The sequence below is a fragment of the Corvus hawaiiensis genome, chromosome 20 (genome assembly GCF_020740725.1).
Source record: "Corvus hawaiiensis isolate bCorHaw1 chromosome 20, bCorHaw1.pri.cur, whole genome shotgun sequence".
Classification (NCBI taxonomy): domain Eukaryota; kingdom Metazoa; phylum Chordata; class Aves; order Passeriformes; family Corvidae; genus Corvus; species Corvus hawaiiensis.
This window is the reverse complement of record NC_063232.1, coordinates 10,944,049-10,967,850: the sequence shown is the minus strand read 5'-3', so window position 1 is coordinate 10,967,850 and position 23,802 is coordinate 10,944,049. Positions and strand designations below refer to the sequence as shown.

At 52.8% G+C, this 23,802-nt stretch overlaps 2 protein-coding genes and 2 non-coding genes across 4 annotated transcripts; 2 read left to right on the top strand and 2 right to left on the bottom strand.

Moving 5' to 3' along the window:
- Window positions 1-5,775: 5,775 nt before the first annotated feature.
- Window positions 5,776-7,387, top strand: LOC125336460 (C-C motif chemokine 4 homolog). Its single transcript, XM_048324983.1, has 3 exons — window positions 5,776-6,013; window positions 6,471-6,582; window positions 6,893-7,387. Exons 1-3 carry the CDS (start codon window positions 5,941-5,943, stop codon window positions 6,978-6,980), a joined length of 273 nt encoding a protein of 90 aa, XP_048180940.1. The 5' UTR covers window positions 5,776-5,940; the 3' UTR covers window positions 6,981-7,387.
- Window positions 7,388-10,824: 3,437 nt separating this feature from the next.
- LOC125336459 (C-C motif chemokine 5-like) lies at window positions 10,825-12,816 on the bottom strand. The gene is made up of 3 exons (XM_048324982.1): window positions 12,514-12,816; window positions 11,926-12,037; window positions 10,825-11,423 (listed from the first exon to the last, which is right to left on the bottom strand). The coding sequence occupies exons 1-3, from the start codon at window positions 12,584-12,586 to the stop codon at window positions 11,336-11,338; spliced, it is 273 nt and encodes a 90-aa protein (XP_048180939.1). The 5' UTR covers window positions 12,587-12,816; the 3' UTR covers window positions 10,825-11,335.
- Window positions 12,817-16,547: 3,731 nt separating this feature from the next.
- Window positions 16,548-16,619, top strand: TRNAE-CUC. Its single transcript has one exon. It is a non-coding gene; the product is annotated as a tRNA-Glu (tRNA).
- A 1,424-nt stretch (window positions 16,620-18,043) lies between these two features.
- Window positions 18,044-18,125, bottom strand: TRNAS-UGA. Its single transcript has one exon. It is a non-coding gene; the product is annotated as a tRNA-Ser (tRNA).
- Between the last annotated feature and the right edge of the window lie 5,677 nt (window positions 18,126-23,802).

Genomic DNA, 23,802 nt, shown 5'->3' with positions numbered 1-23,802 from the left:
CAGTGCTTGGAGTCAGTGGGATTTGCCATCTGAAGGATGTTGCCCTGTTTTACACAGAGGGATATGATTGAGGTTTTCTACAAGTCCCCCAAAAAATCCCAGAAGAAAGTGCTAAGTAAAGCAAATGCCTAAAATAAATTCAGTGACAGCAGAAATAGGGAAATTCTCTGTCTTAATTAATGGGGAACCTGGAAAAAACTGGTGACATAGGCTGATGTAAGCTGCTATTTATAGCAGGGTTTAATGCTGAGGAACTGGGATTCACTCAGAAAAGGAAGTAATTAAAGATGTCTTGAGTTCAGAAATTGCCCCTAAGCCAAGGTCCACCGACCTCTCCAACTCCATCCTGCCCTGCTCCAGCTCCAGCTCCAGCACCAGTGACATTACATCAGTGTCCAGAAATTTCACCCCCACCATTCTTGACATTTCTGGAGAAATGTTGGAATTTTTTAGATGATGTCACATCCTGGAACTGACTCCAGTAAGAACCTGTGCCTGTGGGAGTGACTGGGGACCATCTGTCTCCAGTGTGGTGGGTCCAAGGGAGAGCATGGCCAACTTGGCCGGTCACCTCTGGCTGGTTCCACAGGAAACACTTTGTGTTTCCCCAAAGTCATGTCAGGACAGGAAGCTGGTCATAGCTGATAAGAAATGTGTATCTTGATAAAGGTCCCATCCTTCTCCAGCAAAGGCATTTTACAAAATAAAATATTCTGGGAAGTGCTCTTCTTTCTAATGGCTGATGCCTCAGATTTTTCCTGGCCTTTCTTTTGAAGCAGAGCAAACCAAAGAGGATGGAGGGTACAGTATTTCAAAGCAAATTAAAGTGAAATAAAAAAGCCTCTTTGCTCCACACCCCTCTCCATTCTTGGCATGCAAAGAAAGAAACAGGGGAAACCTGAGTTTTTGCAATTTTTGAGCCTTAGGGAGGTGACTGTGGGGCTGTGCCCCTGGTTCACCCTGACTGCTGGCTCCAGGGGCTGGGACATACCCAACCCAGCCCCTTCAGCATCCCTCAAACCCCAAAAGTCTGGGAGGACCAGACAAAGTGTCTCTCCTGGGACTGCATCCTCTGCCCACCTCCCGCAGATTGTTGGTGAGTGCCCCAGGAAGAGCAAGGAGGACCAGGCTGAAAATTCAGAGCTCTGCTGTGATGGAAACTAAAAGAGGGTAGAGTTAGAATAGATATGAGGAAGAAATCCTTCCCTGGGAGGGTGGGCAGGCCCTGGCACAGGGTGCCCAGAGCAGCTGTGGCTGCCCCTGGATCCCTGGAACTGTCCAAGGCCAGGCTGGACATTGGGGCTTGGAGCAGCTGGGACAGCAGAATGTGTCCCTGCCCATGGCAGGGGGTGAATAAAGTGGTCTTTAAGGTCCCTTCCAACTTTTTGATTCTATGATACTATGAAAACCAAACCCACTTTTAGTGAATCCAGTGGGCCTTGCCTGCCCATTATAATCGAGGAAAAATAAAAATACATAAGATACAAATAGTTTTCATTTTCACTGGTGCTCCTGGTGTGCAGATTTCTAGGCTTTTTGGGATGGGGTGGGTGGAGGTCCCCCCAGGGAGCGTGGGATGTCTGGCTGATCCCCACAGGTTAGAACCACAACCTCCCCTGAGAGCAGGGATAACCTTTAAACTTGTGTCAGGGCCATTGCCACAGCTGGAGGACTTCCCCAATCATGGAATCATGGAATCATTTAGGCTGGAAAAGCCCTCTGAGATCATCGAGTCCAACCATCTTCCAGGCATTACCAGGGCCACCACTAACCCAGGTCCCCAAGTGCCACATCCACACATCTGTTAAACCCCTCCAGGGGTGGGGACTGATGGCCCCCAGACTCCCTTGCCCAGCGCTGGCCCCTCTCTGCAGGGTCCTGGCAGGGCTGTGTCACTGCGGGGAGCTCGGAGCCCCACGGGAGGTGCGAGCCCCAGTCCCACAGCGGGGTGTGAGCTCTGCAGCTGCCAGTGAACAGCCGTGGTCATGCACTGGTGTTTACTGGCCTCATGATGTATTCAAAACTGTAAAACCACTTCCCATGTGTGCGGCTGGTTGGAGGTTGGAGTGTTCGGCAGCGTTTCTCTGAAGTGCAGGTCCTGTCCCACGTGATGTGGAGGGTTTTGCCACCCCAGATGGGTTTGTGCCCTTCAAAGGGGATATTGTCTGGCTGCCCCAGCTAGCACGGGCTGTGCCTGGCACCCGCATCCCCTGGGGGAGAGGGGAGGGCTCGGAGAGCTTTGGCACTGCTCACTGATATGCCACAGCTCCACAGCCTCTCCTCCATCACTTCATGGCCCTGCAGCCTCCCCCTGTGGGCTCTTGCACCCTTCCACTGCCCCACGGCCTCTCCTGCATCTCCCCACAGCCTCCACAGCCACAGCATCCCCTGGCCTCCCCAGCCCCAGGGTTCCTGCATCCCTTGGGGACCATGCAGGAATGCGCAGCCACATGCTGGGACTTGCTGGGCTCGGTTTGTGAGTGGGAGTAGAGGGAGCTGGGCTCGATCAGGGGTCACCTGAGGGACAGTGCTGTGCTGTGACCCCCAGAGCACCTCACCTCTGCCCCAGGTGAAGCCACCAACATCTCCCAAATGGATCATCCCGCTCCCCAGAGCCTGCATCCACTTGTGGACTTACAGAAGGAGGAGAAAAGGCTACAGGAAGTAACGGGGATAATAATACTCCTTTCTGTGCTCCAAGGTCCTTCAGTGCCAGGGCTGGGATAGTGCAGCCCCCACGGGTGAGCTGTGCCCCTGGGGGGGGCTGACAAAGTCCCCCACAATCCTGGGGAGAACCCTCACCATCACCCACGGGCAAAGTAGCCCCATGCCCCTGCCCTGGGTTCTTGGCTTTGTGACCTGTGGCTATAGGCGAGGGCACGATTTCAGGGGAGCTTGAAGGAGTTTGAAAGCTTCTGGGCTAATCCTTGTCACTGTTTATATCCCATGGGATGCAGGCTCAGCACCCCCATAACATCCTTCCCTACACTCTTCTCCTTTGAATAATTTTAGCTTTCTATTTCTATCCTGCCTGCACCAAAACAAACCTCATACCCCAGTCGGGTGAGGCTGAAGTGGTAAAGAATGGCTTGTTTCCAGGAATAATAAAGGAACCTTGAGAGGCGTCAGCTCATAAACACTTAAACTACAGGAACTGCAGTAGCAGAGGGCTCTGGGATTTGCCAGAGAAGCGAAAACCAGTGGCCAGAAGCAGAAAACCGAAACCAGAAAACGGCCCCGGAGGTCGGCAAGGGCGACTCGCTCGGCATCATCCTGGCAGGAGCTCCAGGGCTGGCAGCCGGTGACTCAAAGCTGGAGCCCTGGGGGCGGGGGGGTGTCTGTGATGGGAAGGAGGTGCCCCCCCTTTCCAGCAGGCTTCCCAGCATTCTGGGGGAAACAACAACCCCGCTGACAAAGCAGCTCTGTGGGCATCCACTGGTGACACAACCGAGGGGCTGCAGCTGCAGGAGCTCTTTGCAGCACCTCCTCCTCCACCGCCTCCTCCTCCTTCTTCAGCTCCTCACATTCAGTTATACTTTCTTTCCTCACACTGACCATCTCAGAGTTTCCAGGTCAAAGACAGAGCTGCAGGTCCCATCACAGCCACCACGCCTCCCCACATCCCCCTGTGCCCCGTGCACATAATCAGCCTCATGGTTTGTGCCTTGCAGGCAGCAGCTGGTGAGCAGAAGGTGCGAAGTTCCCATGAGCAAAGCTGTCACTGGCTGGTGCCAGCCGCAGGGTGCCTTTCTGCAGCCTCTGTCACCGCTCCACGCAGCGCTGGCGTTTGTCACTTCCCCGAGCACGCACTCACATGTGAGTTGCAAGAACAGAGGAACATAAAACCCCCACTGTTGGTTTCTGAATGAATTATTTCCGTGGCAAAAAGCCACAATTTGGTTTTTTTCAGCAGCAATTCAGCCAAAAGCTGGAGTCGCTTCTTGTTCTGTGCTGAGCTGATCAGACTTACCAAGGGAACAAAGAGCTGATCCTGCCAGAGCTTGCTTCTGGCAAAAACCACCACCTTCTCTGATATCCATTCAGGACTTACAGAGCCTTTGTCCCCTCTAAAAGCACACCCTTGGCCACTCCGGTGAGGTCGCTGCCCAGATGAGGATGAGTCACAGCCGGCAGCATCAGGAATGTAATGCAGGACAAGACCATGAGGGAAAGGAGGAATGCAAAACAAATCCTCCCCATGGGATAAGCATGGGAAGGAACAGACCATCACCAGTCTCAGGAACCTCCAACCTTCTTCTTTCAGTCCCGGCCAGGGACAAGCCAGCTGGTGAAGGACAGTACCTCCCTTGCTCTCATGTGCAGATCCAGGGTAGCCAAGCAGGGGGTTTAGACTCCTGGGAGAGAAAATCCAGGCTCAGGAATACAACCAGAGGCCTGAGCATCCTCTCTGCAGTGGTGGGTCTTTGACTGTGTGCCCAGAATGTGACAGGACATCAGGAAGCCTAGGTCATCCCTCTCCCTTCTCCCCAAGGAGCTGCCCTGAGTTGTTGGCCTGCTGAGACTTGCAAGTCTCTCCCATGTCAGGCAGGTTGTCCGCCGCTTTCTTCTCACCTCTTTAGCCAGAAAATCCATCTTCTACCCAAGCCATCTTTTGGAGGGAGTGGCTGAGGCTGGAAAAATATCTCAGGTGCGGCAAACCCCTTTTGCCAGTGAACTCCCTGCTCCCAGGTGGGATCCTGCCCTTTGGGATGCCTGTGACTGCTAAGGGCAAACTGATGAAGGGTGGGTTAGTTAAACAGCAGTGAGAGAGGCAAGAATGGGCTGGATACTGTGCTTGGAGGGTTGTGATCTATGGCACAAAGTCCAGCTGGATGCCAAGGCAACAGCGGGGAAACCCAGGGATCGATACTTAATATCTTCATGTCCTGGCTGATGGGACAAAGGGCGCCCTTAGCAAGCTGGCAGGTGACACAAAGCTGGGAGGAGGGGTTGTCACACCCTTCCCCTCTACTCAGCACTTTTGAGGCTGTTCCTCGAGTGCTGGGTCCAGTTCCGGGCTCCCCAGGGTTAGAGACCTATGGACATGCTGGAGGGAGTCCAGCAAAGGGCCACAGAGATGATGAAGAGACAGGAGCATCTCTCCAGGGAGGAGATGCTGGTACAGTTCAGGCTGGAGAAGGCTCAGGGGATTCTTACCAACGTGTGTGGAGCAAAGCAGATGCAGCCCAACTCTCCTCAGTGGTAGCCACTGACAGGACAAGAGGCAATGAGAAATTCTATTTAAACACCAGATAAAACTTTATTGCACTCTGAAACAGGCTGTCCAGAGAGGCTGTGGGGTCTCACAGCCCACCTGGAGATGGGTCCTGGGCAGCCTTCCCACAGACTGGGCTGGATGAATTCAAGCCTCAGCTCCTCACCAGCCCTGTGGGTGTGGGTAGGGCAGGCAGAGTGTTTGGGGTGGCACAGAGCCCTCAGTGCAGCCACCCCTGAGCTCTAGGGCAGCAGCTCAGTAGTCTCTGGCAAACACCCAGCACACACGGCACGAGAGCACTTCTGTGCTGCCTGGTGGGGTTTTTTCCAGAGCTGCATAATCTTACACAAACATTGTCTTTCCCTAAACAGCTTCACTGGGAAACTCCCCCTGGAGTCCAGAGGGACCGTTCTCCTCTTTGTGTCCAGGCCACTTGGCATATTTTAGTTTCCTTTTGTTTTGAATAAAGCAAAAATGAGTGCTGAGTCACTTGGCATTGTGAACCATATTCCATTCTGCCTTACTTTTTTCTGTTCCATCTAATTCCTTTCAGCTATTTTCACTTTCATGTCATCCTTTTTCATCATGTTGGAATTTCCATTTCGGCTTCTCCCAGCTGCCTCCAGGACTCCTTTTTAAAAGGGGGCTGAATCCAGCTGCTGCACACTGAGCTGCATCTTCCGGAGCTTCTGGTCCTGCTCCGACAGCCCTCGCCTGACGGAAAGATGAAGGTGTCTGCAGCTGCATTGGCTCTTCTCCTCATTTCAGCCTCCTTCTCCCAGACTTTCTCTGGTCCAGGTGAGTCCTGCTTTTTCATTTGTGAAGGGAGAACAGATCTGGGCCTTCAGTGTTATTTCTCCATTGAGCTCCCATGGAGATAACCGGGAATTTACCAGCATTTGTGCCACTCTCCACTCTGCCCAGAGATCAGCTGCATGTAGGAACCCTGGAATTAGAAAATCATCCATCCATCCATCCATCCATCTGTCCATCCATCCACCCTGGGCTCAGAGCACTTTTTCCTGGTTAGAGTTGAAGGATTTCAGCCTCTGCCCTGGGGCTGGAGGAGTTGGGGAAGTGAAGCTCTGATCAATGGCAGGTTGAGAATCTCCCACAGTACCTTGATACTGCTCGTGGCATTGGACCAGATGATCCCCCCATGTCCATTTCAACCTTAATTATTCTCTAATTCCTCACTACCTTCCCTGACAGCACAGCTCCCACTGCTCACATTGTCTTCCTTTGCCTCTTCTAGCTGGATCTGACCTCCCAATCTGCTGTGTCAAATATACACAGCACAAGCTCCCATGGAAGCGCATCCAGCGTCATTATATCACCAGCAGCAGTTGTCCCCTGACGGCTGTCGTGTGAGTGCCAGCACGGGGGACAGGGTGGGGACAGCCGCTGGGGGGGGATGGGGGGCTGACCAGCTCTGCACAGCAAGGGGGGGGCAGGAACACAGCAGGGAGAGGGGAATACCAAGGAGAAAAGGCTCACACAGGGATTGCTGGGGATACCCAGGGGTGCTCTTGCAGGAGTGGAGGAGGCAGTGTGGGACAAGGGATGGGAGTGGGGAGTGTAGGGGTAAACCTCTTGTGATGCTCAAAGCTGGGACCCAGGCTCTCCTGGGAAGCAGGTGTGAGCAGAGATCTAACATGTCCCATCCCTGTTCCACAGGTTTGTCACAAAGGAAGGCCGCCAGGTCTGTGCCAATCCCGAAAACACCTGGGTCCAAAGACACCTGCAAATCTTGGAGCAGAACTGAGCCAAGCAGGAGAGCATGTGCAGCTGCTATCATGGACAAGTCATGTTATCCCGAGCTCCAGCCATGGAGCAGGACCCTGGGACAACAGGAGCTGCAGGAGCATCTGCAGGTGTCCCCAAGGGAGTGCTGGAAGGACACCTTGTGTTCGGAGCTGCTGCTTATCCTTGGCTTGCACGGACCAGGCCAACAGCCTCATCCCTCTGCCCCGACCCCAGGCCCATGGGACTGCGCCTCGGCTGCTGTATTATTTGAAGTTATTTAAGAAATTATCATATGGGGCAGTCAGTCCTTTTTTCCCTGTGGATAATGATATTATTTATAGGGGGGTGACAGGGAGGGCTATTTATAGGAGGGTGACCCAGTGTTGGATGACAGGGGACCCTGGTTTATACACATGAACTCATGATTCTGGAGAATAAAGAATTTGGAGAAAACCTTTGCTTTTTCCCTCTTATGTGCCTCCGTGTGGTGTTCACCAGCTCACACACAGAACATCCCTCTGAGCCATCTGAGCCTCTGTAGGACACATGAAGATGGAAAATGGTTTGAGGCAAACCCATAAAGTTTCCACTCTGCAGACTCAGGAACATCCTCCAAAACCTCATTCCCCCACTGCACACACCCCCACTCCCCACATCCTCTACAGAATTAGATGTGTTCGTATCCACATGTGGGACTTTTACACACATGAATCTGCTCTCCACACTCCCCAGGCACATCCCACACACTTGCTGCTCCCAGCCCCACATACCCCACCTCAGACTGGTCCATGGGTGTGCAGTAAGTCATGCTGAGACCAGCAGTGCTGCTTGGAGAGGAACAGGGGACCCATCTTTCATTCTGACCATCCCAATGGGGTTTGTTCCTCACTTTCCCACCTGTAAAACAAAGAAGAAGGTCCAGCTCTTGCTGCAGGGGTAAAACAAGCAGCAGAAAACCTGCTGCAGTTGTTCTCAGGATGCAGCTTTCCATGGGAACACGAATGGGAAGGAGCAGGTCCCAAGGGTAAAAGCACAGTGCTGGGCACAGCTTGTCCATGGAGGTCATGCTCAGGGCTCCTTGACATCTGCACTCTGGGAAGAAATCCCAGAAGGATTTTGGTTGTAAAGGACTTAAAGCCCATCTCATTCCATCCCTGCCATGGGCAGGGACACCTTCTGCTGGACCAGTGTGCTCTAAGTCCCATCCAACCTGGCCTGGAACACTTGCAGGGCTGGGGCAGCCACAGCTTCTCTGGGCAACCTGTGCCAGGGCCTCCCCACCCTCACAGAGAAGAATTTCTTCCCAATGTCCATTCTAAATTGACCTTCTTCAGTGTAATACCATTCCCCTTTGTCCTACAGCAACAGGCCCTGCTAAAAGTTTTGTCAGCATTTTTCTTACAGACCACCTTCAAGTGCCCTCACAGCATAGTCCAGAGCTGTCCTGGCCTTGCCCACATCCCATTCTTCTTTCTAAAGCAAAAAAGCGCTTTCTCTTAGTGTTTATTTTTTTCCTGCTGCAGCTATAGGTCAGATTTGGCAACTCTTGAGGCTGGGAAAGCACCTCTGTGTTGTCTTGTGGTTTCTCTCTAGTCTTGTGTTTTCCAGGCAGGAAAGCTGGCTGGAGGCAAGAGGGTCATGGACATCCAAGGAGCAGCATCCCAGCAAAGGGCAGCCCAGCCCAGCATCATTCTGTGTTCCAGGAAATGGTGCTGGTGCTGGGGAAATATGTGGAGAGATGAAAGTCTGCAAGGGGTGTATCCTGAGTGGGGCTACCTCACTGCACTGTGAAACCCTGGAGCACAGTGGCCAGTGGATGGACAGGAGTGGGTGAAGAGCCCGGGAACGGGGTGCTGGGTGTCTCCCATACCCATGAGGACATCCCAACCCCGCTTTTGGTGCTGCAGAGGAACTGCAGGAGCCCCAAATTGTCCCTGGTCTGGGACCCTGAGTGCTGAGAGGGGATGGAAGATGGATGTTTTGGAGAAAGGGAAGTTGAGGGGAGTACTGGGGTTTATCCCATGCCCGGGATTCAGGGACAGGCTGGAGAGGCTGGATCATCCAGTGCTGCAGCTGCCTCCCCTCCAGGCAGTCCCTGGCTGTGTGCCCAGGCACTTGTGGGAATTTCCCTCTCAAGCCTTTCTGGTTTCGGTTTCCAGTTGCTGAACTTAGGGAATGTTTCCTTCACTGCCTGCAGTGGCAGAGAACATCAGGAGATCAGAAGACCTTCATGGTTCCATGGGCAAAACACTGGATAGCCTGCTTTTCTCTGGCCTTTTTGAGAGCATGAACCCTGTGGCTGTTCCCTCTGTCCCAGCTTCACTTGAAGAGGCCCTGGGAAGAGAGAGGAGCCATGGCTACCCTCAGTCCCAATGTCCACATTGTCTCCCTGCTGGTCCCTGCTCCAATCCCATCATGAACATCCTGGCACAGCCTCTCACTGCCACTCCTGGAGAACTGATGGTTTGAACTTGGCCTCACACCTCAGCCACTTCAATTTCTCTCTTTTCAATCTGCACTGGCCACTTCATCCAAGAATCCTTTCTCCTAAACCCACCCATTTACACGTCCCATCACTGGTGCTACCCCATGGAAAGTGGGGGCTGGATGGATCAGTGCTAAGCACAAACATGGTCTGTGTGATGGGAACTTGAAGGTCTCTCTGCTTGAGCCTTGTTCCTCTCCTTGTTGCTGCTTTTCTTTCTCAATCCTGCTCTGCTCCAGGTGAGTCCACCCACCCAGAACCACAGAATCACTAAGGTTGGAAAAGACCTCTAGGATGGTTGCCCCAGCCACTACCCCAGCTCTGCCAGGGCCACCACTGACCGACATCCCTATGTGCCACTTAAACGCCTTCAGGGATGGGGAAGGTGATGCCCTGGGCAGAGGTGATGATGAGCAAGGGGAGGTCAGGAGACAACATGAACATCTGCAGACCACCGTGGCACCAACGGGGCTTGGGGGTGTTTTACAGGATTTTATCTCACACTGGTTTTCTTGGCCCTAATTATTGGAGGTCATTTGTTGCTGGACATGAGGGGGGCCTGAAGAAATTGCTCCTGGGGTGATGGAGTGGAAAATGCTGGAAAATGTCCTTGGAAGTGAAGACTTGACCTGCCAAGCTGCCAGGTGGGGATACTCTTGTCCAAGGGGTGATACAAAAGCTTCTGAACTTTTGCTTCAGCCGGCTCTGATGGATACAGCCCGAATTGTTCCCATCCCCTGTAGAGCTTCAGCACAGGGAGGTGGGACCAGCAGTTTCGTTTTCTACCCACAAAGCAATCAGCCAGTTTTAAATGTCAACCGCAGGCTGATAAAGTGCTTTTGTTGGTTTTACTTTGTGCTTTATTAAACAAAATTCTTGTTTCCTTCCCCAGGAAGATTCAGAACAGCAGTGAATTGGTGCCTGTCTTGCAATGAACACTAACTGAGCATCCCAAGGGCTAAGCCTGTCTCAGGCTGCATTCCCAGAGCAGTCTGTGCCAGTGATGTGGTCCCAGCCACCCCCCTTCCGTCTCACCATAGGGACACCCCTGAATCCCCACCCTGAGATTTCCAGGCATTCCTTTGCCAGATCTGCAGTGGCAAAGCCCCACCAGCTCCCAGCCTATGATATGATGAGGGGAAAGGGCTGGGAGGAAGTTCTGGCTCTGCATCAGCATGGGGGCTGGGAGGTGCTAGCAGGTGCTGAGGCTGCTGCTGCTGAGGTGCTGGGATCAGGGAGGCCAAGCAGAAGGAAAGGCTTTCAGAGCTAAGGAGACTGGGGCATTTCCAGCTGAGAAGTTGGGGTTTTTCCCCTATGTCTCCCAAAATAGTTGTAGTGGGGTCCCTGTTTTCCAAACAGGAGGGAAACGACACAGATGACACAGAGGGAAAACAACTTTATTCTTTGGCACCAGCACAAAACAGTGGTTTGAGAATAAGCCCGAACACTGCGGTTCCACAACGAGCATCCTGTAAGAAACCAGGGTACCACTTCCTTCTCTAGGCGCAGATGTTACCCACAGCATCTACTGCACCGCTACAAAATTCAGCAGGCAAAACTCAGCCTGGGCTTACAGGACAGCACTCAGGCCTAATTCCAACCTAGCTCTGGGATGAAATCCCCCTCCCATTCTAGCAGTGGAGGCACAAGGTGGAGCTCAGTTTAGCCACATCACACAGAAGGGCCTAAGATGGGTCTGCAAGGCCAGGAGGTCTTCAGCCTCACGGCTGCCCTAAGTGTGGCTGAATTATTGCATATAAATGACACCTTTGGAATGGACTTCAGGAGTCCCAAGGTGGCTCAGCAGGTCCTGGTGCGTGGCAGTAGCATTTCTAGGTCTGTGCCAAGCTCTGACGGATGGTCTGACAGGACTTCTCAGCTTCCAGTGCTCACTGCAGCTCCAGGCTGTTCACATATTCCTTCACCCACCTGGCATCAGGGTCAGCACAGACCTCCCGCTTCTTCCTGGTCACAAACCTGGCAAGTCAGAGGTTCAGGGGTTACAGTCCCGAAGGGGAAAAGGGACATGAGGGACTTGGGTCATGTCATTGGATCATCTCCCACAAACCCGCAAGCATCCGGGAGCTGCAGAGCCTGCTAAAACCCAGGGGGAGATCAGGGTCCCTTGGGAGAACCTGCCACGCTCAGATATTCATCTCCTTGTCCAATGCAGAGGTGAGCCTGGATGCAGCGTGGAATGTTGTGTGGATTGGGCTCATCAGCTCTGGAAGGTCCTGCTGGCTCCTGACCTCCTTCCCATGCCTTATTCCCAGCACCGGGACAGTCCAAGGAGACCAAGGACCACTTATTTCTCAGCTGAGGAGGGTGAGGGCTCACACGCTGCACAGGGACCTGGGTGGCTGCTCCCTTCCCCCGGGGATGATAGCTCACAGCACCCTCCTCCTGGCCCTGTTGAATGTGAAGCCAGGAGCCCTAAGGCTGGCAAAGCCTCCCCTCACAGCCCAAAGCCGGTACTTACACAACTGCTGGCTGGGAGCACTTGCTGCTGGTGTAGAAATACTCCTGCACATGACTCTGGGGCAGCTTTCGTGAGGTGTAGCTGAAGCAGCACGGAGTTGTGTCAGATCCCACTGGAAGAGATCAGGAGATCCAGCCTGAGATCATCACTCAATAACTTGCACATTCCTGGCTGAGAGCACAGGCAACCACCCCTTAATCAGCTGGAAAGCCCCTTCTCCTCCTGTTTTCCCTGAAAATCAGCAAGAAATTGCTGTGAACATTAAAGCTTGATAAACAACATTGCTAGGATTGCTTGTTAGAAGTTTTACACTCACATCCCAGGGTAAAAAACCCTTTGGTTACCCTGCGTCCACTCCTAAAGGCCAGAAACAAAATCAGGGGAAAGGAAACCTGAAAACCTTGATACCAGTAAAATTCATCCCTAAGATGAAAGGATGTTAGAAAGAAAGACCAGTCCAAATAAATCAGGAGAAGTCATTCAAGCAGGTTTCCAACCTTTGCAGCTGACTTTTGCCAGTTCTGCTCCAAATTACAGGCAGTCAGAGCAAAAGTCCACCCCAGGAGAGCAGAGGGATGCTATACTCACATGGAGCAGGAAAGGCCTGAGAAAAGAGGGCAGCAACCAGGATGACAGAGAGGCAGAGTGTGGAGGTGTTCATCCTGGACAGGGATAAGCTGCAAGAGCAGAAGCAGGACCAGAGCAGGTTCCTCCTGTGCCTTTTGCGAGGTGCTGGCTCAGTCCTTGCTTTTTATAGGGACAGGGGCCAGTCAGTCAGATTAGAAGGCAAGTGTGGAATTTCCAAAAAATAATAGAGCTGATGTCATGGCGCCTTTGCCTCACAAATACTGGAAAAAAAAGAGGAAACAGCTGGTTGAGGAAGCAACAGAATAGTGTTTGTGTGAAGGGAGGTAAGTGTGAGCAAATCAGCCCCCACTGACCAAGACAGGATACGAAACCACCCTTCAGCAGCAGCTTCACATTTGCATCATCCGAAACAACTCTGCTTACCAAACTCACCTCAGCATCCTCCCCAAAGCACCAGGAGGACCCAGCTCGGTATCCTCTTCAAGGAACCCATTTTGGGGGTCAGGGGTGCTCAGACCCTCAAATGGAAGGTGCATGTCCAGCCGTGGGGTCCCTTCTCCAGTCGTGGGTCTGGGAAATGTCCAGGGTGGATACAGGGGGTCAGTGAGGGCAGGCAGCAGGAACACTCAGTCTTCAGGCTGCCTGTAGATCCAGGCTGGCAGCCTTGGCACCGTCAAGCACAAAATTCTCAGTGCTGTGCTTCCTGTGTGGGGCTTGTGCCCCCAAACCCCTCCCAACACCCCCCAGTAATGGCAGGGCTTGACTGGGAATCCTGCTTGGATGGCCTGACTCTACAAAGAGCATCTTCTCCAAGTGCCAGGGGGTTTGGTACAAGGCGGGATGCAGAGGGCAGAGCAGGAGGTTCCCCAGCCCAGGGAGTGGAGAGGGACCAAGAGACCCCAGTCCCTGGTGCTTGCCCACAGTCAGGGGATCATGGTATGGTCTGCCCAGAGGCCTTGGCACTGCCCTTGCCATGGCACGATGGGTTCTCCAGGATGTCCCAGGGAGCATTTCCCCTTTTTCCACCTCTCTCTTCTTTGTGACAGGGCCCCATTTTGCCAGCTCGCAGCCTGTGGTTCCTCTGGGTGTTTTCCAGCCCAGCTGCTGATCACGAGGCACCACAAGCTCATGTTCCTGGGATTTCCTCACTGACCCTCGGCCCCAGTGTTGCGGCAGGGCTGCAGACAAGGGCTGTTCTGCTGCCCCTCTTCTTCTCCCCCACTGATCTCATGGGTCTGTGGGGCACTCAGAGCCTCCCCAGTGTCCCTTCACCATGATGTCCCCATGGGTGGGCACCAGTGCTGCAGGAGGGTCTCCAGGGCTGTGCCAGGGACCCTGCTGGGGTGGGCAGGAGCCCATGGCTTTTCCAACTCATCCTCCCAGGAGCAATCCAGGTGGTGTCCTGAGGACCCTGAGGACTCTTCATGAGCAGGAGCTGGAGCTGAACCGAGTGCCTGACATCATGGGGTTGTCACAGACACATGGTGGTGGCATTTTGGGGCAGCACAGCAACGTGCTGCGGGTACTCAGGCTTTGCAAGGGACAAAACCTCAGCTGGAATTTGCCAAGGGACTTCCCCCTGTCAGAGGTGGGGAGCTGGATTATTTATTGCTACTGCCATGTTGCATTCAAGAATTGTGATTAGACTGTTGGTCTGGCTAATTGATGTGTGGGGGCACTGCTGATGCCCCAGACCCACGCAGGTGCAAAGGAAGGCAGTGGATCTCACCTTCACCTCCTCAGCACAACACTAATTGCATTTTGTGCTGAGCCTCATCCCCACTGCCCCAAGGCTGATCCTGGGGCTGGGATTTCTCTTTCCAAGGAGCAGTGCCTGTAGAAAAAGTCTGGTTTTTATGCCCTCCACCTGCCCTGCCACACGGCCTGACAAAGGGCTCCAAAAGGCAGCTCCTGTGCCATGACACCTCCCAGTTGCACGTGGTGGGTGGCAGCCACTCACCTTCGATCAGAGACAGAGACTGTCCTGCCCTGGGACATGCGAATGAACCTGTTTGGTGTTCCCAGACATGCTGGCAGACGAAGGAACTGTTACTGCCTGTGACATAATAGGTGACAGGGCCAGATCGAGATCTAAGAAACCACAGAAAGGTACTGATGCTCCCCCAACCGCAAGGCAGCTGGAGCTCACACTCTGTCACAGCTGGTAAAGGCAACTGAAACCGTGACATCTGATTTTTGCTTTGACAGTGCAGGGTGACTCTGCCTCAGCCCTGCACAGCCTCCCCCTTCCCTGCTCCTGACATGCCCAAGGGCTGGCACAATCCTGTAGCATCCTCACACAGCCCAGCCTTGCCCCTCACGGGGAGGCTTTGCTCTGTGCAGGGCTTTTTGAAAGTGCATTCTGCAGCCCTGGCCCTCACAGCAGAGATGCCAGAAGGTTGGAAATATGCCAGGTCATTTGTCGTGGCTCCATCCTTCCTCCAGGCCTACTCTGCATTCCCCAAAGCTGCCTCCCTTTGCCTTCTCCTTCTTGCAGCGCACCTCCCCAAGGAAACATGTTAGCAAAGGCGGCATCTGGGATCCACCAGGCACTGCAGAGAAACCTGGGATGAGATCGTGGCACCACAGGGATGGGGGGCGGGATGCCCGAAGTCCCACTGGGACCCCAGACCAGGTCATGGAATGGCTGCAGGGGGGAACTGTGGTGGGGTTTGGCCTCAGATGGAGACGGGAGCTGCACTGGCCATTTTTTGGGAGCTGCATGGGACAAGGCAAGACACACGGAGGTTTCCCCAGTCTGTGTGCATCGATCCCTGAAAACCAGAGAGGTTTTTTCTCTCTGTCCATTTACTTCCCCTCCCAACCACACGCGAGCATCCAAGGATCACCAGGCCCTTTGCTGTCCTCCACGGGAAGCGTTCCTGGAGCCCTTCCACTCACCTCCACCTCAGCCGCGGTTCACCCATCTGCTGAGGGGCCCTGGGGACACGCCCGTGCTCCCCTCTCGGGGTCTCCTCCCTGCACACAGCTCAGGAGGTCCATCCTCTGTGTCAGCGCTCCTTCGCCTGGGATCGGAGCCCTGCCGTGCTGGGAGCTGCAGGCACAGGTGACACTTTTACTGTCCCCTTGAGCCCTGGGCTCTCCCTTGTGCTTTTTGTCCTGGGCAGGGATCCGGGGCTCTGCAATGCCCTGTCTTGCTGCCCATGCTGGCAGCAAATCTCTGGGGAGTGAGGGGGAAGTGGGGGGTATTTCCAGCTGCTCTCCATCTCCCTGTTCATCAGGAAGCCGCTTTTTGTTCCCCTTCTGTGGGGCAAAGGAAGACAGAAGTCTCTACTCCCCCTACGGACTCTCTGCAAACAAGAATCACCTACCTGCTCTTCACAGCTTCAGATTAGGTTCTAAAAGACGGCCCCAACCAGCTGTTTCCTCATAGAAAAACAAGATGGCAAGGTAAAACTATCAGGAATGGGGGCTCCAGACACACTCCCTGCCCAGTGCTGGGGCTCACACCCGTTTCCCTCGCCCAGGAAAGGCTCTGCTGATAGTCAGCCTGTACCTGCACTTTTGTTCTTCTCCCCAGGTGACTCTGGGGAAGCTCTGACTGTGCCCTGGGGGTCAGTATTGTTGTGTCCATGACACTGTGCCCAGTGTGGTGTGTGGCACACGAGCCTGGCAATGTCCAGCAGCCCCAAGGGGGCCATGATCCAGCAGCAGCAGGAAAACCTCCCTGGTGAACCCCCAGAGGATGCTACACCTTTTCCCGGACCATTTGCCGTCACTGCCTTCCCCAAACCTGCCTTCAGTAGTGGTCAGAGTCACGGCATAACCACGTCCTGCTTCCCTGGCCTGCAGAGGTGGGGTCCTCTTGCACAGAGGGGCTTCCCAACGCCACAGGCATCGCTGCCAATTCCCCCAGAAAGGCTGTGACATCCATCCCCTCTGGTCCTCTCCTTGAACCGTGGGGAGCAAGTGTCCCTGTCCCTTCAGGGCTTGGTTGATGCCAGCAGCAGGTCATCCTGGTGGTGGCCACTCTACACTGGTGGTCACCACTCCTCCCTGGTGGTCACTACTCATCCCTGGTGGTCTAGTGGTCAGGATTCGGCACTCTCACTGCCGCGGTCTGGGTTCGATTCCCAGCCAGGGAAGGGGCTCCTGCAGCCACCACAGGTCCCAATCTTTTCCTGGGTGGCTGTGCTGTCCTGGAGCAGCTCCTGGGGTTCAGTTCAGGGTTCAGAAGCTCCCAGTGTATGGGACTGGGTCAGGGCGGGATGAATTTTGGGGGGTGGCAGCAGCTTCCTGTCCTCCCACTGCCGTCAGGCTGCACCTGCCAGTGGGGTGATACCCCTGTGGTGGGGTGTAGGAGCAGGGCGGGACAGGGATGTAGGGAGCTCATGAGGCAGTGCCCCGATACCTCCCTGGGGAGGGGTTTTACACTGATGCAACACTGGGGGCTGTGATGGTTTATGTCCCCTTCCAATGCCATGACCAGGGTCAGGCCCCCATTTCTCCTGAATGCTTTATTGTGCCAGTCAGGAGTTGTTGGAAGGAAGGGAATTGGCATGATAAAAAACATTACCTCACCTCCACAGGATCTGCTTCTTATCAGCCTTTGCCCTTACCTCTTGAACACACTCAAGACATTAATCTCTGACTATCAGGGACATAATAAATCACAGGGCTCAAGCAGCTTGTTCAAACAAAGCTCAGTCTATCACTGCAGAGTGACATGGCTGCAGGGAGCAGGGTATGGGCTGTGGGAAGAGGGTGACACAGCTGCAGGGAGCAGGGTGACACAGCTGTAGGGAGCAGGGTGACCCGGATTTTGGGAGCAGGGTGACATGGCTGCAAGGAGCAGGGTGACACGGCTGCAGGGAGCAGGATGACACGGCTGCAAGGAGCAGGGTGACATGGCTGCAGGGAGCAGGATGACACGGCTGCAAGGAGCAGGGTGACACGGCTGCAGGGAGCAGGGTGACACGGCTGCAGTGAGCAGGGTGACATGCCTTATGGGATCAGGGTGACACAGCTGCAGGGAGCAGGGTGACATGCCTTATGGGAGCAGGGTGACATGGCTTTTGGGATGATGGGCTGCAGGGAGTAGGGTGACACATTTATAGAAAGCAGGGTGACACAATTCTAGGGAGCAGTGTGACACCTCTGTAAGGGAGCAGGACGACAGGAGGTAGAAAGCAGGGTGACACATCGATAGGGAGCAGTGTCACACAGCTGTAGGGAGCAGTGTCACACAGCTGTAGGGAACAGGGTGACACAGCTGTAGGGAACAGGGTGACACAGCTGTAGGGAGCAGTGTCACACAGCTGTAGGGAACAGGGTGACATGGCTGTATTGGGGGAGAGGGGGGGACATGCTATTGCAGGATTTCTTCCTGTGGTAAGAAGAGGTGCAGGGCTGCCCCCCTGAACACCCTCCTGACCATCTCCTAAAGGTAAAGAGTCCCTGGAGATCAGGGCCAGGACAGGAACACAGGGGTCCCTTGAGGGGGTGTGACCGCCCTGTGTCCATCTGTCCCTCCTGGGGCCAGGGAGACAGGGACTGACAGTAAAACTCCCGCTGTGAGCAGGACTTGAACCTGCGCAGGGAAACCCCATTGGATTTCAAGTCCAACGCCTTCACCACTCGGCCATCACAGCAGCTTGTCTGGCGTGTGTCTGCAGGAGCCCCTGGCTGTAACCCTGCCCAGGGACACAGCAGGACCTGGTCCCACCCTGGAGGTGGATTCTGCCGTCCCTGCTGCACGTCCAGCTTGGGGACTGCTGCTCCTGCTGCCACCTGCCCTGCACAGAGCATCCCAGGAGTGCAGGGAACCAGAACTGGCCACTGGCTACAATGTCAGTGGTGATGACATGGGGGATGGACATGGTGGGAGATCTGTGTCCTGTCTCCTCTCCTTGTATCCAACAGGAAACTTGTCCCAGGACAACTGTCCCCAGTCTCCTTTTCTGGCCTGGGGACATCCCAGCCTTCTCCATCCCCTCTTCCTACAATATCCCTATTTTTGCCTCTGTGACAGCATGTCCAGACACGGCTCTCAGAGGCAGCCTGAGCCATGGATCTGGCAGGTTCTCTCCTGCAGCTGGGAGAAGATGTTTCAGGCTTGTGTGGTTCTCACCAGGTTGCTGCCTGCATTTGGGCTTTTAGAGCAGGGGATTTGGAGAAAGGATGAAAAGGTGGCTGTTGAGAGGAAATCCTTGCTGAGCAAGGTCTGGTAGTGACTTGGCCTCTCCTTTGGAGCAAAAATCCAATTTGGAGGGCACTCCTAGAAGCACTATCCTTGGAGCTGGCTTTGGGACTCATCCGGAGACATCCAAAGCCCTCCCTGGGTTCCTGGAATTGTGTCCAAGAGCTGTGCAAGAGCTTCTCTATGTTGCTGGCACTCCATGCCCCTCCCATGGGGATTTATTAGCAGGGACGTGCACATTACCAGACCCCAAAATGGGGTCTGGAGTGGTCCACCATGATATCAAAAGGATGGGAGGGTCTAGACCCCAATGGAGGGACCTGGAGAGAATCAGAGTGGGAGCAGAGTGACCTGGAGAGGAGGGGCACCATAACAGAGGAGGTTGGAGGAGACCAGACCTGAAAAGAGAGGTCTGAGGGGGTTAAGGAGGTTGAAAGGTGTGGTCTGGAGAGCTCCAACAGCAGGGTCTGGAGGAGACTGGAGGACACCATATCCCCCAACTGTTTTTGCAACCCAGCTGGACTCACACTTTCATTGCACTGGTCGGAATTGCCCCAATATTCCTCTGAATCTTTCATCTTGTTGACTTTTTTCCTTATCTAATCTTGTGTCGTTGGCAGTGAACACCTATTTTCATCCACAATTCTTGTCATATTTACAGACAAAACAGTCTTGCCTGATAAAAAGAACGGGATGTGTTTACAAAAAAGTCTGAGTTCAACAGAGAGCTGACAGCTCTTCTCTTGTAACAAATAGCACTTTACAGTGTTACGCAATAGGGAAAACCACGAGGTGTGTCATGAGGCAGAGCTTCTAAATCAAGGAAATGTTCAAACTCTCATTTTCACCCTTTTTGATCTTCCAAGTTTCAGTGATCTTCCAAAACAGTGACAGCCCTGCCCGAGCACCGGCTTTGCTGGACCCAGCACACAGCGCTCACCATTCCTGAGGAGAGGGAATGGTCTCAAGTTGTGCCAGGGGAGGTTTAAGTTGGATATTAGGAAAAATTCCTGCACTGCAAGGGTGGTCAGGCACGAGAACAAGTTGCCCAGGGCAGTGGTGGAATCACCATCCCCGGAATTGCTCAAAAAACATGGAGATGTGGCACTTGAGGACATGGGTTAGTGGTGGCCTTGGCAGTACTGGGGGAATAGTTGGATTCAATTGTCTGAAAGGGTTTTTCCAACCGAAATGATTTTGTGATTCCTTGATTCACTGTTCCCTCCCATCGCTTGCTGCAGTGTTAAAGACACTGCTCTCACCATAAACCAGGTTGCAATGTGAGGGCATAGGATGATCCAGAGGGGCCTTGGAACACCAGGGAACCCCTGCAAGCTCTGTCCATACAGACATTCCTTCATAGGGTTAAGCATTGCATCAAGCCACAAAATCTGTGATCCTTTCTTGCTTCTATTCACATATTCAGCCTCTTAAGAATTTAAGCTGCAGTCCAGGAGGAAGCGTCTGTGGCAGTGGATGGCTCCCATATCTCCCAGCTGTGGGACACAATGAAAACTGCAGTGGGATCTAAAGCTTCTTCCACTCTCTTTGCTTAAATAAATCTCTGGAGTATTTGAAGCCGTGTGTTCTTGCAGTGGCTTTCCAGGGGCCTGCCAATTTCTGCTGTGTCCCATATTTCCAGATAAGATGGGAACTGATTCCAGAGCAGGAAGATACAAGGAAAATGGAGAAACCATCCTCCTGTGTTCTGCCTTCTAGTCCTGCGAGCCCCATCTCCAGAGAAGCCATCTCCCACTTTCCAGCCTGAGCATGGGTTCACAGTCTGGAAGAGAAGTGGAAGGGGTGGAAGAAAGGTTTACTAAAAGATGGGGCAGGAAGAAGTTTGAGAAGTTTGTTGAGTCTTTAAAGGAGGGCTTCCAAAAGAGGTGATAATGTCACTCCTGAGCATCACACAGCTGGAAACACCCCTGAACACCTCAGTGATGCTGTGGTGCCACCTCCTGAGCATCCCTTGCTGTTGCTGTCACTTATCCATAAAGGGTTAAAGTTCTCTTTTAGTGTGGCAGCCTTTCTGTTTTTAAAGCTGGACAATCTGGTTTTGTTAAATGTCACCCTTGTGCTCCTGGGAAGTTTTCGTCCTCTACTTGCCCTACAATTTCTGTGCTGTAACTTATCACTTCTCACTTTTATCTGTTTCATTCTGCTCACTCCATCCCTTTATAAGCTCTGCCTTTCATCTATTGGAGCAGAAGATGCACTGGAGACAGTTCTGTAAACCTGTGCCCTGGACAAGGACAGCTTGGCTTGTACAGGCTATTGGCTCTCAATTTGTAAATAAATCCACAGTTTGAAATATAGGAAAAATACACCACTGGCAGGTGAAGAGGAAACTTTGTACATTTGAAGTTGTACCTAAGTTAAGTCCTTAATCATTATTAAACTTGAGGCATCATGGTTCACACCTGGGATTTAAATGTGTCTCTGTCATCCAAGGCCAGGTTAAATGGGGCTTGGAGCAATCTGGTCTAGTGGAAAGTGTCCCTGCCCACGGGATGGGGTGGAATGAAATGAGCTTTACGGTCCCTTCCAAACCAAACCAGTCTGGGATTCTGTGATTCTATGATTTCTATGGAAACAAAGCTGAAAGAGCTTGCAGGAATATCAGAGGTGTCAAATGAGGAAGAGGAGGATGCTGCCTTTTGCCATTAGGATGGTAAATAGGAATGCAATAATGAGCTCTTTCTTTTGTTTGTGTTGCTGGAGTTTAATGACCTTGTTCCTATGCCTACTGCTTAGTCACATTTTTAGCAAACACCATCAGTGTTTTACACAGCTCTGGGTTTATACTGGGATTTACTGGTGAAGATATGCAGCCTGAACAGGACCGAGAAGTAATGTTAACAATACCAAGAACCTGAGAGAAAAGAAATCTGCATCTTCTCAAGATAGGGGAGATCTGCTGCTTGGTCAGATAACTCATGGATAATTATTGCCCCGGTTGCCTGGAAGCCTTGTACATTGCTGAGTGTACATCGGCCTTGGTGAGCAGGATACCCTGGGTTCTCTGGAGGCTCCAAAGATTGCACTGGAACACCACAAATCCCAGCTGGAGGTGACATGGTACTGCTTGCCTGACATGTGAAAGCCTTGGGAACGGCACTTACACCCCAGTAACAGACAGGACATGTAAAGTGAAGGCAACCTTTGCCTCGCAGGGGACTGGAGCCATGGGAGCAGTGTGGGGCCACCTGCCCACAAGGACGTGTGTCCTCGAGGGTGAACAGAGTCCCTGTCCAAGGGCAGTGGGGGTCACCAGCCTGCCAGTGAGGTGTAAAGGACAAATCCTTGTCTGACCGTCCAGGAGCCACCCTGCCAGTCCCACTGGCACCGCCTGAGCTGGGACTGAGGTCCCTTCTCAGCCGTGGCTCCAGTGACCCCACTTGAGTGCTCACACCCCTCACACTTGCCCAGTCAGACCAGGTTTCCTCAGCAGCTCAACCCCAGGTTTCCCACAGGAGAGTCACAGATGTCTGGATGCTCAAAATATTTTAATCTTGGTGTAACAACAGAATAACAGCTCAAGTTGGTGCCTCTGAGCACGGATCCAAACAAAGGAAACCCTGGGCTGTTATACCCCTGCAGTCCAAGCACAGGAAAGTCTGGAGCCATCGGCTCCTGCCATGTCTCGGAGTGCCCCTCACCTGGCTGTGCACAGGTCCCTGTTCCCCTCTGCTGGGAAGGGGCCCCAGCTCAGGTGGTGCCGCTGGGACTGCCAGGGTGGCTCCTGGCTGGTCAGACAGGGAAGTTTCCTTAAGAGTCACTAATGGCAAAGATACTTGTCACAAACACAAAAAAAGTAGCAAAGCCACCCAGCAGGCACCTGGACTTCTGCCCACACACGTTTTGCAAGGAAAGCTGGATAGATAAGGTGGAGCACCTGGCAGGGTGGTCAGAGTCCCTCTGGTGCTGGGGGCCACCTTCTGCTTTGGCTTCAAACTTCTCTTTAGGGGAGAAATATTGACTTTGCATTTTCAGTTTCTGAAAACCTGGCCTTCGTGCATCTTTCTTTTTCTTTCCTTTTTTCCCCCCACAGATTTAAAACGGCATCTTTTTGGTAGCAGTTTCCTTTATCATACATGCTTTTCTTTTATTTATTTTGGTTTAATAAGAGCTGTGAAAATATTTAAACAGTAGGAAGGATTGACTCCATAATCCTGGGAGGTTTACAAGGCTGATTGATGGCAAGAAAAATCAGCATTGTCTTTTGTTATCAGCGTCACCAATGTTCAAAGGATTAAATTATTTCTACTACCTTCTCATTAGTCCACTGAAGTACTGTCCTTTTCCCTCTTGCATATCATGGAATCATAGAAGAATTTGGGTTGGAAGGGACCCTGAAGTTCATCCCGTTTCACCCCCTGCCATGGGCAGGGACACCTCCCACTGTCCCAGGCTGCTCCCAGCCCCAATGTCCAGCCTGGCCTTGGGCACTGCCAGGGATCCAGGGGCAGCCCCAGCTGCTCTGGGCACCCTGTGCCAGGGCCTGCCCACCCTCACAGAAGAATTTGCTCCTAACCATCTGTCATAATTCACATTGAAATGAATGACATCATTTGGCCCAAGACTTTGCTCCTTTCTAAGAATTTGCACAGATACAACTTTGGGATTGTCCATATTCCTGTCCATGTGATTTTGCTGGAGACAGCTTGACCCTGCTACGTGCTACTGCCTCATTCCTTGTCCAGTCTGTGTCATCCCCAATAATCAGCAATTATTTTTTAGGAATTTCCAAATCCCTAATGGGACACAACTTTGTTTTCCTGGACACAGATAGTGGCAGGCCCACCATTCACACATGCTCTGTGTGGATGCTGGGATGTTCCACAAATGCATGCTGGCAAAATGATCCATTTCTGGCTTCCCAAACCTTCAGAGCTGTCAACCAACAAGGAAAAAGAAGCCAAATTCCACCATGATCTTTTACCATCATAAAGTAAAGCTAATCTGTTTCACTTGCAGGTAAGAAATGCATGTCTTCATTCCTTTTTTTACTGGTTTTTCGAGAAGGAAGTCGGAAGGAATGGAGATGTGTGCACTTTCTAGATCATTCCAGGAAAGCAAACCAGCAGATATTTCCTCTTGGCTCAGTCTGGTCCCATTTTTTTGGC